General features: G+C 43.7%; 1 protein-coding gene across 4 annotated transcripts in view; it reads right to left on the bottom strand.

Moving 5' to 3' along the window:
• Window positions 1–3336: 3336 nt before the first annotated feature.
• Window positions 3337–19356, bottom strand: part of dennd1a (DENN/MADD domain containing 1A) — a 723976-nt gene continuing 707956 nt past the window's right edge. For all 4 annotated transcript variants that reach the window (XM_072488418.1, XM_072488416.1, XM_072488417.1 and 1 more), the window contains 2 exons: window positions 15202–15454; window positions 3337–9479 (listed from right to left, as the gene is read on the bottom strand). In XM_072488418.1, the coding sequence (XP_072344519.1) occupies window positions 8145–9479; window positions 15202–15454 (1588 nt within the window). In that variant the 3' untranslated portion in view covers window positions 3337–8144. The remainder of the gene's footprint in view (window positions 9480–15201; window positions 15455–19356) is intronic.

Below are 19356 nucleotides of genomic sequence, written 5' to 3' on the forward strand. Positions count from 1 at the left end.
TGCGGAATTCGAAAGGCAGTTTACAAGATACATGGAGACAATGGGGAAGGAGATGAGAGAGGTTTTGAGTGCGCTGGTGGAGGAGGCGATTTCCCCGGTGATGACGGCGGTGGCGAGCGCAGTAGCGGAGGTGCGAAAGCAAGGGGAGGCGCTGAAGGAAGTGGAGGAGACATTATTGCAGCACGGTGATCAACTTGCCTCGATGGGGAAGGAGATGCGGAAGGTGATGGACATTAACAAAGATCTGCGAGGAAAAATGGAAGACCTGGAAAACAGATCCAGGCGACAGAATTTGAGGATTGTGGGGCTGCCCGAAGGAGTTGAAGGACCGAGGCCGATTGAGTATTTTGCGTGATGCTGGCGAAACTATTGGGAGAGGGGGAGGATCCCTCCCGATATGAACTGGATTGGGCTCATCGGTCGTGGAGGCCTGTACCAATGGCGAGTGAGCCGCCAAGGCTAGTGACTCTGTGCTTCCGTAGGTAGTGTGAAGGAGAAGGTCCTGAGCTGGGCCAAGCAGAAGCAGGTGGTGCAGTGGGCTGGAGCTGGTATACGCGTATACCAGGACTTTACGGTGGAGCTGGCGAGCTACCTTCAACCGGGTGAAGAGGGCACTGTACATTAGCAAGGTGCAGTGCGGCATTGTATATCCAGCGAAGCTGAGGGTGACTTACAAGCTCAGGGACTTTTATTTTGGAACGGCGGAAGCAGCGGAGGAGTTTGCGAAAGCAGGACTGTGGCAGAACTAAGAAATTCAGAAATGGCCATGTGCCGATGTGACCTCATGACTGACTGTATTTTCTTCTTTTTTTGTTTCACTGAGTGCGGGTTAATGGGCTAAAGGAGCCAATGTTGTATATATTTGGACAAGGGAAGTGATGGGACTTTCACTCGAAATGAGGGCTCTTTGGGGTGTAGGTGGATATGCGGGGTTTGTGTGCTAAAAGGGGATTTCTGGGCTTTCCTAGGGCCGGGCAAGGGGGAAAGGGACCCGGGCGGGGGCCTCCACGCTGGCCGGTTTAAGCCGGCCAGTGAACGGGAGTGAGGTGGGGGAGGGGCTGCGGCCATCGGAGCCTGGCAGAACAGGGTCCGAGTGATCTAGCTGGGGTGGAAAGTTGGGGGGAAGGAACCGAGGTTGGGGGGCAGAGTTTTGCAAGAGGCAGTGGACAGGAGGAGTTAGAGCCTGAGGGGGGGGGGGGGGGGGGAGGGGGGCGGGTGTACAACTCTTGGGTATCATGTACGGTACTCTTTCAGAGGTTGGATTGGCATTGAGTGTTGGGGGGGGGGGGGGGGGGAGTGGACTCTATAGGTCAATGGTGACTATGGGCGGTCCCGGACTCCTTTTTCTTTTTTTTTTGTTGCCACCGTGGGAGGGTTTGTTTTATTGGAGGCATATATTGACAGGTGGGCCGTTGTTTGGGGTGGTGGGAGGATGGGATCGTTGGTATTGTTAAAGGGATTGATTTTGTATTTGTTACCGTTTACTGTTTGTGGGTGGGGTGTAAATTTTGAAGGAAAATGTGAAAACGGAGAATAAAAACATTTTTAAAAAATAAAAAAATTGTGCTGAACACCATAAGTCATGGGAGCAGAATTAAGCCACTCGGCCCATCGAGTCTGCTCCGCCATTCAATCATGGCTGATATTTTCTCATTCCCATTCTCCTGCCTTATCGCCATACTGGAGTCATATGTGGGCTTGACCACATTGGTATGGCAAACTCACTATTTGTTGCAGTGGGAATTTTGAACTCAGAGGGTACAATTTTCTGGCTAGTCCCGCTGACAGCGAATTCCTGCCACGTGTTCCCAGTGGCGGGAGGTGGGGTGCAAAAAACAGGAAACCCTGTTGAAAGCAGCTGGACAAGAAGATCCCACCACCAGCCAATGGCGGGTAGCCTCCTCTGCCACGAAACATGCCACGGGGGCACATGGAAAATCTGGCCCAGAATCTCTGGATTGCTAGTTCATCATGAAACCTACTAGGCTGCTGTATCTTGACTATTACCTGAAACTGCATTTCTACAGCGCCTTCACTCCCCCAGGATGTCACAATTAATAACTTCTGCATGGTAGACAGCAGGTTCAAACAAACAACAACGTGATGATGACTGGATAAACTCTTTTATTGATGTTGATTGAAGGATAAATATTGGTCAGGACACTAAGAAAAACTCCCATGCTCTTCTTCCAATCAGTAATGTTGGGAACCTTTACTCCCGAGGCAGACAGGCCTTCAGTTTAATGTTTTTTTTATTTGTTCATGGGACGTCGCAGGCTGGGCCAGCATTTATTGCCAATCTTTAATTGCCCCATGGAGGCCTGGCAACCACTTTGCTGTGTCACATGGAGGCAGATTTCCTTCCCTAAAGGACATTAGTGACACAGATGGGATTTTACAACAATCGAAGATGGTTATGTGGTCATCATTAGACTTCAATTCCAGATTTGTATTGAATTCAAATTTCTCCATCTGCAGTGGTGGGATTTGAACCTGGGTCCCCAGAGCATTACTCCAGGTCTCTGGTTTTACTGGTCCAGTGACAATACCACTATGCCACCGCCTCCCTATGTCTCTTCTGAAAGACGGAACCGTTAACATTGCAGCCATTCCACACTGGAGTAGCATCAAGCCTCTGAATCCTCAAGCTTGCCGCTCATTGTTGAGCGTGTTACCAACTGAACCACTTTGCATGGGCAACAATAAAATCAAGCTCAAAAAGAGAAGTAAAGTCTGTGTTTTTCTCTGGAACTGGTAGTAACTATGAACTAATTTTGAAAATGACCATAAAGGTTGTCTTTTAGACTGACAAAAACTGATTGAAATTGTTGAACAAAAATCAAGCTTTCAATTTCTCGGTTCCTAAACGTTAGGGTGAATTTAATCTGGATTTCTGAAATTTTAAAACATTCTTGCAAATGCACAACTTTAGAATGCCAAAGTTTAAAAAAAATTGTCCTTTGTTCCATTGGCATAGGACCTTTTTCCAGCATGTCCACAAGAATGCGGAATATTCAAAGCCCATCAAGTTAATTGGGTGCTCATTTTTGCTGACTTTGCAGAAAGAACCCTTTGTAATTTATTCAGTTTTGTATGTTAGGTTTTTAGCTGAGTATTAATAACTGAACCTCAGGACAGCGACATGTCTCCAGTGTTATTTTCCAATGCTTTTGCGAACCTGGAGCACTGCCATACATAAAAAAAAAAAAAGATTCTTGTGACAGTATCTTCTGAGATTGACAACAATTAAGAGAGTCATTAAACTTTCTGTACAAGTACAGCTGCGGGGAACTAAAATATAGACCTAATAAATAATGGAGGAAAAACAGAGAGCGATTACACAGGAGAATCATTACTTTTATTACTTTCGAGTCCCATGGCATCACTCTGTCAGTTTACAATTCCATTCCGCCATCTTAATTACAAAAGTCATTTGTTCACAGTCGTATGAGTCAGAACCAATAACAGAACACAAAAATAATATTGCACTGAATCTCAGCCCTGCTGTTTCTGTGCTATACAATTTTTACGAATAGTAAAACGTGCAGTGAACCAATATCTATATATCTTTGATTCCAATTCTCTTCAGAAATCAACAAAACAGTGTCTTTGGACAGAAAACTGCAGAAATCTGTATATACAACCAACTTTGGGAAAGTAGCCACAAATAGAGAACTCTTGAAGCCCAGGGGGATAGAGGCCTGACAAATGCTGAAATAATTTGCCTTATGCATTTTTGGAATAACTTTACTTGGACTTTTTTTTTGAACAAATCATACTGAACATCTGGCATATATTTGTGTTCCTGAATTGTCCTTTGAAAAATGTTGAACTGAGAATTAGTGTCAGTAAGCTTCCACTATGAAATAATAGATCCTTAAAATGAAAACCATGGGCACTCCATAATACTTGAGGAAACACTGCTAATAGCAGTTATTAAGATTAAAGTGTCACTGAGGCCTCGGTTAAAAATACTAGATGTACTATAACTCCAATCACAAATAAACATGTATTAGCTATTGGTTAATGCAATGTCAGTTGAAATTCACCATAGGTATAGTTATATCTGCAGTCAGTCTAGATTGAAGCTCAGTGGAAAAACTACCAGTCACTTATTAAATCTGTTTTGCTGTTATTAAATATGTTAAGTAAACCCTTTAGGGAGAATTAAATGTTTTGACTGCACACTTTAAAATTCAATACACAAAAATTATTCATGGTTATTACTGACAAATATATTAAAATAGTAATAGATGCATAGAACAAAGCTGCATACCTGACAAGCACTGCTGTAACAGAAATATTCTTTACAATATCTCCAGAAACTTGATACACTTATTTAGCAGCAACTTATTTGGCCAAGCAATGTGTAAGCGTTTGAAAAGAATCCCAAAACAGGCTAGGGCCTCCAACATCATACTGTACAATGCCAGGGGTTTACTACGATCATATTAGGGATTACTGCAAAGGTTTTGGGTAAATCTAACAGGTTTACTAACGTAGACACTATTTTGTGTATTACCTCAGCTTCAGACTATCATAGCTTTGTACATTTCACAAAGGTTGAGGCACAAGTAATACAGAGTCCTAACTCTCAGGAAATGTGTGTACCACAGCTTACACGAGAACTAACAAAAGTGACTTCAATAACACTGAATTACCCATTAAAAAGATGGATTCCCCAAAAGTACATTTTAGATTATTTAGAATTCAAAGTCTATCTGAAACATTTAGATGCTGCATCGTGGCAGCAACATTAACTTTATAAGTACCTCAGATTTTTATAGCAAGTATAGAAGTTCCTCAAGATCAAATATTTATCTAGAAGCTTCTATAAGGTTTAGTTTAAGAGAGATTTTCACACTGACCCCTTGCTTAAATATGTATCTGCACTAAGTGTGGATAGAAAGAAACAACAATCTGAATATAAATGTGCAGTAGTATTGAACTGTAGCATCTTAACCTTTTGTGGTTTCATGAACCATTTCAGTTTTATTATGGCCGCAATAGCTTGTTCATAAAGATAAAATGGAATAAGTTTTCATCATTATTTTATGTGCTAATAATACACAAGAAAGAATTTTGACCATGAAGGCAAACTCTTTGTACAATTGCAGAGTATCCATGCCAACAAAGCTACTCCCGTTGTTATCATTGCTTACCAATGTTCCAGTGCAAAATATACAATGTAAAACACTGGGCAGTTAACTGCATGCTTATCTTAAGAGTGACTTGTGCCATAATTTCTAGCTTTTACATTTGGATATTCTGCCAACATCACAAAAGTTATTCATGTTTAAAGCTACCAAAAATCCCAATGTTCTGTAATTAAATTAAAACAAAAGGTTTACTGTTTGTGTTAATTGTAAGAATGATCAATTAGTGCTTCAAGTTTCTTCAGCAATATGAGTGACAACGCTTGGGTGAAAAATTGCTTCAAAATGTAAAGGAAATGTTAAAAGTTGGTATTGCTTGGGTTGAGGCCAATTAAAAGAGAAAAATGCACCAGCCAGAATATCAAGTTATATTTGAAAGACTTTAAATATACTGACCATATAAATGCTTAAATGCCTGTATTTTATGGTGTCTGTTCCATGTTCTAGTAGTGATCACAATCCTACTTTGATCCTTACCTCATAAATGATTGGAAATAGTTTGAGCAGAGACTGTGTAATAAAATGTAACGACACTCGTGTGTTGCTCACAATTGGAGACTGTGCATGGGCAAGTGTGTGTGCATGCGCATGTGCCTATATGAGAGTCATCACCCATGTTACTTTTAAACATCCAGCGGATACCTCTTGTATGGCATTGCTGGAGATATGTGATTTTGTCACCTCGCCCTTTTGGGAACAAGAAGACCATTTCCATGAGAATTACTGGGCGAAGAATACATTCTAAAGCTTAACCAAACCATCTGCAATTGAAGACAATCATGTTCTAAATGGAAATGACCTACCAGTGGCAGTGGAGCAGTACCAACACTTTCAATTTCATCAAGAAAACATGAAACACGACTCAATACCTGAACCATTTAAACTATCGACTAATTTGGTCAAATTGGGGGAAAAGGGTAAAGCATAGAGGGTGTCCATTTGGAACGCATAAATACACAACAATTTATAAATACTAAATGTGTCACTATTATCAAATCTAAGAACTGACACTTGTGGAACTTGTGATTGCATTCATGATCAATTACATCACTTGCAAGAATAAAAATAAAGTGTACTGCAACTGAGAAAACGGTCCCTTATTTAGGACTTTTAAACTTGGCTCAGCTTGGATTTATTATTGGAGAGACCACATTGACTGTGAGTAGGTTGGAGACCCAAGAAAACCTTACAAGCGGCAGCATTTCTAAACAACGTTGCATTGTTTCTGCAACTTGCCAAACAAAGACAGATGTGGAACAAAGGAAAATCGGATTTGAAATATTCAGCTTTTAAATTGCAAGTGGGTTGTCCTTCAATCCCTTTTCACCTCGTTGCACCATCCAAGAAAAGCAGAATCATGTCAGACATAATTCCTGAATGCCAGTTGAGGAAGCCCTTCCAAACTCCTTAGCATTGGACAGAAGAAAAACATTAAAAAGCAGTGTCAAGTGCATTAACAAGATTTCCTGTCTCAAAATGTAACAAACATGTTTTAACAAATGCTAATTCGATATATGGGTTAACAGAGATTCCCAAGAATAGATTATTCTTTTAGATTTCCTTTTGTGCAACTTTAATGTTTGGCCTAATCATACCAAAGTAATACTCAACTATAATTGGCAGATAATGGGTAAAATCCAGTCAAGTCAACGATACAGCATAGGTTTTATCAGGATCTGAGAAAATTCAAGCTAATTTCTTCCTGATCATCACCAAAATTGTTTGGAAGAAGCCAAAAGAGAACTGCCATATTGATGCAAATCAAGAAATAGAAATAAGTAGTCTGCATGGATTAAAAGGTCATTAAGAGATCAATAATTTAATTTATGTGCTTTGATTACTTCCTGAATCAGCACAAGACTCCAATTTCCTGTTGCCCAGTGCATTGGTACTTCTATTTGAACAGCTAGTGGTAAGAATACACTTGCATCATTTATTTCCAGTTATAGAACGGCTGCAAGAGCTTTGCTCCACTTGACTGCAAGGCATGTTATGTCTATAATTATAATACTCAGTCGAAGTTGCTCATTATTAATAACACTACTAGTAGCTGTACATTAGACATGGAGCTGTGGATTTTTTTTTAAACAAATCTAATTATCCATTAGCCTAGGCACAATCAATAGACACAGCATCTGTCTCACAGCAAAGCCAGTGTAAATACTCCACTAACAAGACTGAATTACAGCAGTAACACTGAGCTGTAAGAGAAATGCATGATATAGCTGTACACTGAATTACCTTGCTTCCTTTTTGGTTTCACCCACATGTATTTACATTAATTCCACAATACTTTATCGTAATTAACATTTTCAAAAAAGTTTATGCTCAGGAGGCATTGATTTTACATTGTGATGTAGGAAAACGCAGGATGTTTGATAAAATTTAGATAAATATAGCATTCATTTCATGATATCCTGTATAATTATCAAAATATTTCAGGATCAAAAGCCCTACAACTGACAGGTGCAGCAAATGCCTACACGGATAGCTATAAGGCGTGGTACCCTAAAGGCCTTAGCATAATGCAAAAGCTTAGTTTCAATGCTGAGAAATGGTGAGTTGCAATATCAGCACATTAATATTAGTGACTTACACATCAATGACGTCATTTGAGATTACAAAAAGAAAAATCAGAAATCAAGAAAACAAGGCAACTTCAATCCGAGTTTCAGCTATTTTTCTGGAGTGTTTTCTTTACAGGAAAATAACACCAAAAGTCACAATTAATCACCAAACAGAACAGACCACATGCAAGCCATGGTAAATGGCTTGTTGCAGGTTTTTAGTGTAGTAGCTCCTCACTGTAACATTCTCAGATATAATATGCGTTCTTCATGATTCTTTAGCCATCAGAGAAACCCAACAAAACCAGCTCTTGAATAAAGCATCCCATGCTATCAAATACATTTCCATCTAGCACCCAAAGGCAGCAGTATAGAGAGGTTCCACTGTCACTCTATTATTCAAACATTTTGATTTCTGCTTTTATTCAAAGGTCTCCCATTTCCTCCTGAGCTGGTCCACTCTACTCTGTGACGGCGCTGGCTCCTTCTTAGTTGCATTAAGCAAATCTGCAAATGGATCTCGAGCCTCCCCAAGATTGGATGGTTGTAATATTCTTTCAACACCTTTGGAAGGCTTTGGTGGGACTAATGGTGGCTCAGTCAAATTTTTTGTTGCACCAACAAGCTCTGGATTGGATTCCGCCACATTTGTACCTGCTTTTCCGGCTGTTTTGGGGTAGCTTATACCACCCAGGCTTGCTGAGATTGCGGTTTTCTGAATAAAATTACCAGACTGAGGGATAACCGGAGGCTGACTGTACAAATGGTGAAGGGAAGGTGCTGAATAGTTCCTGTGAGGCATCTGGGGTTGGAAGAAACCTGAATTAGAAGGCAAATAGCTTGAAACAAAAGCAGATGCAGCAGGTGTAGCAAAGTGACTTGCAGAGGGCGGTGTCGGAGGAAACTGACGAGCTGCGGGCATTGTTTGAGAAAATGGATAGGATGGTGGCTGTGGAAACTGAGTTGCTGGGCTGGAAGTGGAGTACCCTAGAGTTTGGCTGAATTGTAAGGAGGCTGGAGGAGTACTTATTCCAAGGTCAGTTCCTCGTGGAGCAAAACCAGTAGGAGCAGGAGTTGAAGACAAGGATGGTGCAGGCGCTATTGAACCTTTGGGAACTGGAGATTGGCTCTTATCAAGGCTAGAACTGGAACTCAGCGGATCCAGAAGACTTAAGAGATCGTTTCTTCTATCCATTTCCACACTGACTTTAATAGGTTTCAGGATATCGACAGCATGCGAACTTAACAGAGGCCGAGGAGATGAATTCAATGATTGTCTTAAGTCTGGTGCTTGGGGTTTCTTTTCAGTTCCAGTTGACTCTTGTAACATTTCCGAAACTGAGCCAGTGCTGGGCACAGCTATGTCTTGTTTGGAGCTATCCTGTAATACTGTTGATACTTGATTAACTCCAGGAAATACCTGTTGTTTGATTCCTCGGCTAACAGCTACTGGGGGTGGAAGCATTATTCCCTTTTCTGTTGACTTCCTGCCATGAGGCCTTGGGATTGTAATGCTGCTTTGCCCACTTGCAACTATATCTGAAGTAGGCACCAATCCGTCCCTGTTCGAAGCCTCTGCACCAATATCACTGAAGAAGCTTCCGTAGTGAATGCTGTTAGTTGATGAACCATTGATAGACTTAATAGTTAGAGCCATGTCATCTTGGCCCATGCTCCGAAGTTTTGTATGAGGCAAAGTATGATGCAGTCCTACTGACATGGTCTTGCTCTTTTCAGCTGATGTCATTACTTTCCACTGCAATGATAATTAATAAACGTATATTTTAAAATAGTAATAGTGCATTGTTACAATTTAATAGAACAAGGGCTTTGAAAGGTTAACATAGATGATAGAATTTACAGTGCAGAAGGAGGCCATTCGACCATCGAGTCTGCATCGGCCCATGGAAAGATCACCCTATCTAAGCCCACATCTCCACCATATCCCCATAACCCAGTAACCCCACCTTAGCTTTTGGGACATTGAGCGCAATTTAGCATGGCCAATTCACCTAAACTGCACATCTTTGGACTGTGGGAGGAAACCAGAGCACCCAGAGGAAACCCTCGCAGACACGGGGAGAACGTGCAGACTCCGCACAGACAGTGACCCAACCTGGGAATCAAACCTGGGACCCTGGAGCTGTGAAGCAACTGTGCTAACCACTGTGCTACCATGCCGCCCTTAAGGCGGTTAAGGTCGGCATGAATCTACAAACTGATTACAAGGCATTAAATTAATTTATGGGCCCTATTGCAGATTACAACAATGCACTGAACAAAGTCTTGTGGGTTAGCTATGTGACCAAGCAATTTCTAATGTTCATCAACACAAACTATACAACTCAGAATTTTGACTGACATAGCTCACTACGCTAATACGGACAAACATTAGCAGCTTTCAAAATATGAGTCTGGTTTCTTTCTATGACATGATGAATAAATTTCACCTGTTCATTTCCACAACAGGCAGATCTTATTTATAAAGAGATTGTCTCTTTGTTAGCCTTTTTAGTTACTGTGATATGAAGAGTCTAAAGTTCTTGTTCCTTTTCACCAAACACCATTTATTTCACTTCCACAGCCTCTGCACAAAACTCTTAACCACACACCACCTGACAGAGGCCACCTGAAGCCCCTTTACATATCAGTGTCAATTAATGGATACTTAACATAAATGAGACAACTAATTGCAATGTCTCTTAACCCATTACTTAACACTCTTCGCCATCAAGCTACTTAAAACTAAACTATGGAATGGACTTTAAAAAGAAACAATGCACCCTTGAGGAGGAGCTGCTGCTGTTCACTAGGATCGGGAGTGTCTCACGCATCCCAGACAAATGCAAGGGCAGTGTTTTTAAAGTATTAACAGCAGCCAACTTCACCCAGTTAGAAAGCAGAGCCATGACTCGGGAATTTGCTTGGAGTTTGTCAACGCCGGACAAGGCACAAGAAAGTTTCTCATCCCTATAGCAAGCCTTCTCCTAGCTTCAATCCCTCTCCTTGTTACTGATGCTACTAAAGCTATTACTCCTCAAGACTTTCTCTCTTGATTATTCACAGAACAAAGAAAAGTACAGCACAGGAACAGGCCCTTCAGCCCTCCAGGCCTGTGCAGACCATGCTGCCGGTCTAAACTAAAATCTTCTACACTTCCTGGGTCCGTATCCCTCTATTCCCATCCTATTCATGTATTTGTTTGTCAAGATGCCCCTTAAATGTCACTATCGTCCCTGCTTCCACCACCTCCTCCGGCAGCGAGTTCCAGGCATCCACTACCTTCTGTGTAAAAAACTTGCCTCGTACATCTCCTCTAAACCTTGCCCCTCGCACCGTAAACCTATGCTCCCTAGTAATTGACCCCTCTACCCTGGGGAAAAGCCTCTGACTATCCACTCTGTCTATGCCCCTCATAATTTTGTAGATCTCTATCAGGTCGCCCCTCAATCACCATCGTTCCAGTGAGAACAAACCGAGTTTATTCAACCGCTCCTCATAGCTAATGCCCTCCATACCAGGCAATATCCTGTAAATCTCTTCTGCACCCTCTCTAAAGCCTCCACATCCTTCTGGTAGTGTGGCGACCAGAATTGAACACTATACTCCAAGTGTGGCATAACTAAGGTTCTGTACAGCTGCAACATGACTTGCCAATTCTTATACTCAATGCCCCGGCCAATGAAGGCAAGCATGCCGTATGCCTTCTTGACTACCTTCTCCACCTGTGTTGCCCCTATCAGTGACCTGTGGACCTGTACACCTAGATCTCTCTGAACACTTGAGGGTTCTACCATTCACTTTATATTCCCTAGCTGCATTAGACCTTCCAAAATGCATGACCTCACATTTGTCCTTTATTCCTTAAGGGGCTTTTATGTCCTTAAGGGGCTTTTCACAGTAACTTCATTGAAGCCTACTCGTGACAATAAGAGATTTTCTCTTCTCTTCAAAGCTCCGAATACACCGTATTATACACCCTCCTTTATTTCTGCATCTTCACTGTGTTAAAAGTAAGACACATCACTCTGAGGTCCTTTTCTGACTAATTGGGTGGTATTTAATGGAGGTGATAGTGGCTGGAGAGCCGATGAGAGTCCTATGTAGCCACTTTTAGGGAAAGCCCACTAAATTAAACACCTCTTAAGCGGACAGCTGAGAATCTTACGGAGGATCAAGAGCCATGAGGAGAGGACGGGTGGGATTTTCTGGCCCCGCCCACTGCTGGGATTGTCTGCTCCTACCGAAAGTAAAAGGCTGCACCGCAAAATCCTGACCATATCCCATACACCAAGAGCTACCGGCTAATCAGAGGCCACAGTCACTGGTGAGGCAATGGTTGCTGCCAGTACAATATCCACCCGAGGCCGAGTAGTGTCGCTGGATCCCTGACCATCTGCCCCGTATTTGCTGGGATTGTTCCATATTTCTAACCTCGTGTGCAAAATCTTGGCAGGACGCCATTTCTGTGTCCTCGCCAGATTGAAATCCAGAAACACCAGCCATCCGGAATTCCTTTCAATATCCTGTCCCACCACAATCCTCAAGTTTCCACAAGTAATGCAGCCCTGGATTCACCCCAAATCAATGCTGGGAGGCAATGTGGTTGCTTCAAATATTGGGTGCGATTCTCTGGCTTTGTCTCGTTCGAGCGAAAGCGCAATGAGGCTGGTGAAGAGCGGGAGGGGGCAAAAATGGCAACCGCGATGCAGCCGGCCTGCTCCTGTAGGTGAAATTGGGATCCTGCCGTAGCGTGGCGAGAAACCAATTATTACCACTTAAGCCCAATTTCCATACAATTAACGAGAGCCACCCCATATCCAACAGCCTACCGCGATCCAGCGGCCTACCCAGCAAGTGGTTACGCTGAAGCCGATTAGTGCTCCTTTTGAAAAACACAGGCAGTGAGTCCTGGGGTGCTGGGCATGCTGTCCCTGTGCTCGGGGGAGGGGGGTAACTCAGAGTGAAGCCCCGGTTGGGGGTGGGCAACCATTGGGGGGGGGCTGTGGTTTCGGGGGGTTCTGCTGATGGGGGCGGGTGGACCATGCGCGGGTCCTCCATGCCAACCCTTGGATCGTGTACCCCCATTCCGGGGGAAGCCCTCGTCCCTGCCTGTTTGTCCAACGATCACCCATAACTCCCACTGAGCGTGGACGCCTCTGGCCATGCGGCTAAAGGCTATGGGAATTGGCATTGTGGTTACGTGAGCACTTCACGCATCCCAAGTGGATCCCCATGCATGGGCAATCATGTCGCATGAGGGTTGGGGTGAAGGGGGATTGAAAGGTGGGTTGGACGGCAAATGGAACGTTGGGGGGGGGGGGGGGGCTGGTTGCGTGAAGGTTTCGGGGGGGGGGGGGGGGGTTGGTTGGTAGTGTCAACTCACGCGTGCGGTCGGGTGTAGGTATCTGACCTTCTTGCGGCACTGGCGGCCAGTCCTCCTGGTCAAACCTCCTGAGCTGACGGTCGCTGACACTTTATCCCATGTGGCTCTGGCTGCCCAGTGGCTCACCCTCCGGGGAACAGAACATCCCTCCTGGCCTCCAAAATTTGGAGCCGGTCATCTCGGCTCCATGGCCGCAAGCTGAGTGGGGCTGGCTGTACAAGTGCTGTTTAAGAGCTTCTCGACCTCGTTACTGTGGGGCTGGCAAGTGCTGTCCTGGCGAATCGCCTGGCGACCCTTCATTTGCCGCGTAAGCCCATTGGGCCTCGTTAAGTTGTATTGTGTTGCCGGCCACGTTGGGCCGAACGTCAGGAAGCTCTCGGCAGTTCCCGCTCACTGCCACTCTTCAAACTATTTCCGGAGAATCGTGCCCATTGCCTTTTTGCTCCTGCCTGTGTGCAGTGCGTATGTAGGGCAGAGGGAGATAGTTACTGTGTGTGGGCCAGAGCGGGCTAATAACTTTGCGTGAGGCAGTAGTGAGAAGGGAGGCTAATTGCTAGGTGTCTGGGGGAAAGGGGGGCTAATTAGTATGTGTGGGGGAGAGGGGCAAAATTGTATTACTGGTGGCAAGGTGGCAAAGTGGATACCACTGTTGCCTCAGAGAACCAGGGACCCGGGTTCCTTAGGTGACTGTCTGTGTGGAGTTTGCACATTCTCCCCGTGTCTGAGCGGATTTCCCCAGAGTGTTGCGGTTTAGAATAGAATCACTACGGTGCAAAGGAGGCCATTCAGCCCATCGAATCTGCATCGACCATTTGAAAGACCACCCTATATAGACCCAAATCCCCGCCCCATCCCTGTAACCCAACCTAACCTTTGCACACTTAAGGGCAATTTAGCATGGCCAATCCACCTAACCTGCACAGCTTTGGGCTGTGGGAGGAAACCGCAGCACCCGGAGGAAACCCACACAGACACGGAGAGATTGTGCAAACTCAACACAGTCACCCGAGGTTGGAATCAAACCTGTCTCCCTGGTGCTGTGAGGCAGAAGTGCTAACCTCTGTGCCACCGTGCCGCCCCTTTCCTCACACAGTCCAAGGATGCGCAGATTAGGTGTTTGGCCATGCTAAACTCCCTTGGTGTCCAAAGATGTGCAGGTTGGGTGGGGTTACGACGGGTGTTTGGACTAGGGAGCAGTTCTCTTGGGAAGGTCTGTGTGGACTCAATGGGCCGAATGGCTTCCTTCTACACTGTGGAGATTCTGTGATCTGAAAAGAAAAGGTGCAGGGCTACAAGGAGCAGGCCGGTGAATAGCACTAGTTAAATTGCAGGCACAATGTGCGAGTGCTGTAACCAATCTGTGGTTGGGTTGGGGGGGGTGGGGAGTGGTGTACCACTGCCTTGCCTACTGGGAATTAATCTTCTCTTAGTGAGTTCACCCACTCTAATTGAACTCTCCTCCCCCAAACTAATCCTCTCCCAGGATCTCACCATCTCCTCCCCATCCCAAAGTTGAAGGTGCCCTTATTTTATTTCCTCAGTTAGTGACTCGGTGATGGTATGGGGAGGGGGGGTGGGGCTGTCATCAAGCAAAGGCTGGGGCGTGGTTTTCAGTGGGCCCCTTCCTACCGATGCTGGTTCTCTCAAATCGGACACAGTGCCTTTGAATAAGGAAACACATCCTCCCCATCTCTGAGCGCACAAGCAACCTTGCATGGGTTTGCTTGTCGTGCTCACCACACGGCGAGAGCCCTGCTTGAAACTGGGTTAAAACCAATGGCAGTGGGATAAGGCTCACTTAGGGGCCTTAATTGGCGGTGAGACAGGAAGTCTGTCCACACGCTTCCCCCCCCTGTCAGAGACTTAAGTGGGGTGGATGTAGCATCCCACTTCTGAATGTAACTATTTTTTTTTCTAATTTTACTGCACAAATGGGTCTCACCTGTGCAGCTATTTCTTTTCATTTCACAATCAATTGCCTTTTCCTGCCTACTTGAATGTACTGGAACGTCATCAGGACAATGCATGAAGAATATGGTTATTGTGGGTTGGTCAAAAAATATATGAACAGGCCCAAATCATTTGCACAAACCTGATGTCCAAATGGATTTTCCATTTCTTCCTCTTTAGGTGTCCTCAGATCTTCCATACTTTTAGCTTGGCTGAGAGGCTGGTGTTGGGAGGTTACCTTTATACTGCTGAAGATTTCATCCAATAAATTTACATCCATATTCCTACCCGGCACTGCGAGACTGGGAAACATAGCTGGCCCGTGCCTTTTCTCTGCACTCAAAACCTCTCCATCAACTATATCGGATTCCTTCAATGTTTTATATGGTTGAGGCCTGGTAATTCGGTGAAAAGACAGACAAAATTAGGTTAGTCTCTGAAAGAAAGAAGAACACTTACTTAAACTATTTCATATTTGCCATTGTAAGAACCTGTAAAATGCCAAGTCATAGAATCATAGAATCCCTACAGTGCAGAAGGAGGCCATTTGGCCCATCGAGTCCGCACCAACGCTTTGAATGACCATACTACCCAAGGCCCAATCCCCTCATCCTATTCCTGCAACCCCACCTTCAGGGGCAATTTAGCATGGCTAATCCAACCAACCAGCAGATCTTTGGACTGTGTGAAGAAAACAGAGCACTGGAGGAAACCCAAGCAGAAACGGGGAGAATGTGTAAACTACACAGTTACCCGAGGTCGGAAATGACCCGGGCCCCTCGCACTGTGAGGCAGCAGTGCTAACCACTGTGTTACCCAGCAAGTCGAGCCACATTACCACAGAACACAAAGCAGTTATTTTATTGTCCTAGCTGTCATGATAAATATTGATTCCAGGTTTCGTGCCAACATATAGCAGTTTTCAATTTTATGCATTGTGCTACTGCCTGAGTCTAAGTTAGTACGTGAGTTTGTCCTGCCCAAGATCAGCCACAATTATAGTAAATGCTGGAGCAGGCATGATGTGATGGATGATCTACCTGTGCTCTTATTTCTAGTGTGTAATTTTAGTCCAGAGCTACTTTAGTGGAACACAGTCTATAAAGCCAATTGCTTGACTTGTTAAAAAGAATGAATTGTCGTACTTCATAAACAATCTTGATTAAGTTATTTTTGAACGTGCTGTTTTGAGAACGATTTTTAAGTTTAAAGAATCCATTAAAGTATTTCTTAAAATAGCCTAAATGGTTTTTTAAGGTTTGTTTGCAGCCCTGATTATTTTGCTCATTTAATTTACCCTTTGAAGAAATACTCAATGGGTGTGATTTTTCAGGCCTGTTTGACATGCATGCAAATCCCTTTATGACTGCTAAATCTCACAAGAGGGCCCTAATGACATTTACAGCAGCAGGATCTCTGTTGAGATCTCCCCAGCACCCTGCCGGTGACGCGATCAGGTCTAAGGCCAGAAAGGGCGCAAACCTGATTTCCATTCATTTAAATAGGCTGGTTTAGCTCAGTGGGTTAGACAGCTGGTTTGTGATGCAGAACAAGGCCAGTAGCGCGGGTTCAATTCCCGTACCAGCTTACCCGAACAGGTGCCGGAATGTGGCGACTAGGGGCTTTTCACAGTAACTTCATGCTTGTGACAATAAAAGGTTATTATTAAATAAATTTAAATATAACTAAACAACTTTATTGATGTACCTTCCAGCCCGTGTGATGCTCCACTCCTGGTAGATGACGTCACACTGGCATAATTTGTTTCTAATTTTGAAATTGAAAACCAGCCGTGATGACCATGCCTTTGGAAGGGGGGAGGGGGGAGGAGAGAGAGAAGGTGCCTGGAGGCCCCAAAGTTGAGGGCCCAGGCTGGGAAGTGCCCCCTGGTACAGGGGCTCTGATGGGGGAAACCCTTCTCCATAGGGGAAGGGGAGAGGGTTGCGTGCTGTAGAATGCATGGCGGTGGGGGGAGGGGGGGGGGGGTGCGCCCCCAATACCTCCATGGTGGGTGGGGGGAAATGGGCCTGCATCTCTGCAGGGGAGGGAAACGGGGACAAATTCAATGTTCTCACTGATCGGTGCGCCCTTTAAAAAGTGCACCCCAAACTCTGCAGCTCGGCCTACCAGTTCTATGAGGCCCCACCCTGTGAGTGATGCCACTAAACGCACCCAACAATTTTTTTCCTGACAAAGTGTCAGACGATCTGGGCAGAATATCTGGCTGTGTTTCTGGGGAGAAACACACTGGTTTTCAGTCAGAACCTGACATGGCCATTTTGGGGGGAAATTCCACCCAATATCGGATCTGGAGTCAGTTTTTTGGTGAACATAAAACTCTGATTTCCAATAAAGCACTATAATAGTATTACAATTGGCAGACAGGCCGCTTCAGCAGCGTAAATACTTTTACAGGGGAAAGAACATGGGGGAATAGTTGCACAATGGGCCAGGGGCAAATAGAATTGTAAACTCAAGTGTAGTAGTGGCACATAGCTGTAGGTCTGATTGATTTAGGAGTTGAGACCTGATCAAATTGTGGCCTGATAAATCCTAAGGTTTGGTCGAGCCCTTTTTTTTCATATAGTCATGCGATAAGCAGTATACATGGTCACAGGCATCTCTGTAAGAGTGTGTAAATATGTGATGGGAACAGTGATTGGTGAGCAGTCACACTCGGGCTATATCCTCTGTATCTCCTTTGTACTTCTGCCATCTCTGTGTCGAGTGATTTTTGATATTCCACTATAATTTTGAAAAGGTGACTGCACAGTTCCTGAATCAAACTATTACATTCTCACACATTGGCAGAGCTCCAATCATATCACCTGTCTTAATGAATCACTGCTTCAATACCTTCTATCTTAGACTAAGAAGATATTAAATTAATTCCTCAGTCCTGCAAAAGGGATTGCAAAATTTTACTGGAAGAAATGAAAGCCAACTCAAAGGACCTTATGATCATTAAACACTCTCAGTACTTGCAGTTACAACTCATCATGAAAGGCAAGTCAAAAGCAATTTAAAATAGGATTACATATGAATGGCCTGCAGAGAATACTCAAATGGGAACAGTATTGTATGGAGCTTATTATCTTCAGGAGGAAGACTTTGCAAATTAATTGTCTCAGAATAAGATCCTTATTCTGCAATTCTTCATTAATTTGTAATGTGTTAAAATTGTAATTATTTAGAGAAATACAATACTTGATATGTCACAGAGGTTGTTTAGAAAAGTATTGTAGAAAAGTATTCAAGCCAAAATAATCCAATCAAATATTATGAATATAGAGATTCAGATTGTCATGATGCCTTGGTCTTGTTTCCAAAAGTGCCATCTACTGGGCTATCACATTAATTATAACTGGTAGTGCTTTCACAAGAATGCAGAGTTTAGAATTTTAGTCCAAATCTTTCTCACATTGCATTCTGACTGAAATACATAGTTAACTAGTGTGCCTTCAACAGATATCTATCCTAGCCCTTGACACCAATTTAAAAAAATTATTTGTTCCTGTGATGTGGCGCCGCAGGCTGTGCCAGCATTTATTGCCCACCCTAATTGCCCTCGAGGGGGCAGTCTCTGAGAGTCAACCACATTGCTGTGAGTCTGGAGTCACATGTCGGCCAGGTCAGGTAAGGATGGCAGATTTCCTTCCCTAAAGCACATCAGTGAACCAGATGGGGTTTTACGACCATCGACAATGGTTTCATTAGACTTTTAATTCCAGATATTTATTGAATTCAAATTTTGTCATTTGCATTGGCAGGATTTGAACCTGGGCCTCCAGAGCATTACTCTGGGTCTCTGGTTTACCAATTGAGCAGATAACTTATGCCCAGGACAGCCACAATGGTGCATTGCCTAGTAGCTAATTTTTGATAGACAAAACATTATTTACTTGTTGTCGTATTTTAGACAGTAAGAAATGAAACCGGAAGAGAAATTCAACTTGAAACTCTCAAGCTAACAGAAAATATAACAGCAGCATAGCTTTAAAATATGCTCCTAGTGCATTCTTTGGTAATTCAAGATTTCCTTTTGATAGTTCAAGAGAGATAAAGCTATAATGCTGGAAATTGTGACTTATTGAGCAAATAGTTACTAGATTCATACTATCTTTCAATTGTCATGAAATAACCATTGACAAACAAATTCCTGGTTTGCACATGTTAGATCAACATCTTTGCATTTTGGTTTCCAGTTATATGATTAACTAAAATATTGGCAGTGTATAAATCCATGACTGCATGGTCAATAGGAATGGCTGCTACACAACCTTTGCAGTAAATATAC

Source organism: Scyliorhinus torazame, chromosome 22 (genome assembly GCF_047496885.1).
Source record: "Scyliorhinus torazame isolate Kashiwa2021f chromosome 22, sScyTor2.1, whole genome shotgun sequence".
Lineage (NCBI taxonomy): Eukaryota > Metazoa > Chordata > Chondrichthyes > Carcharhiniformes > Scyliorhinidae > Scyliorhinus > Scyliorhinus torazame.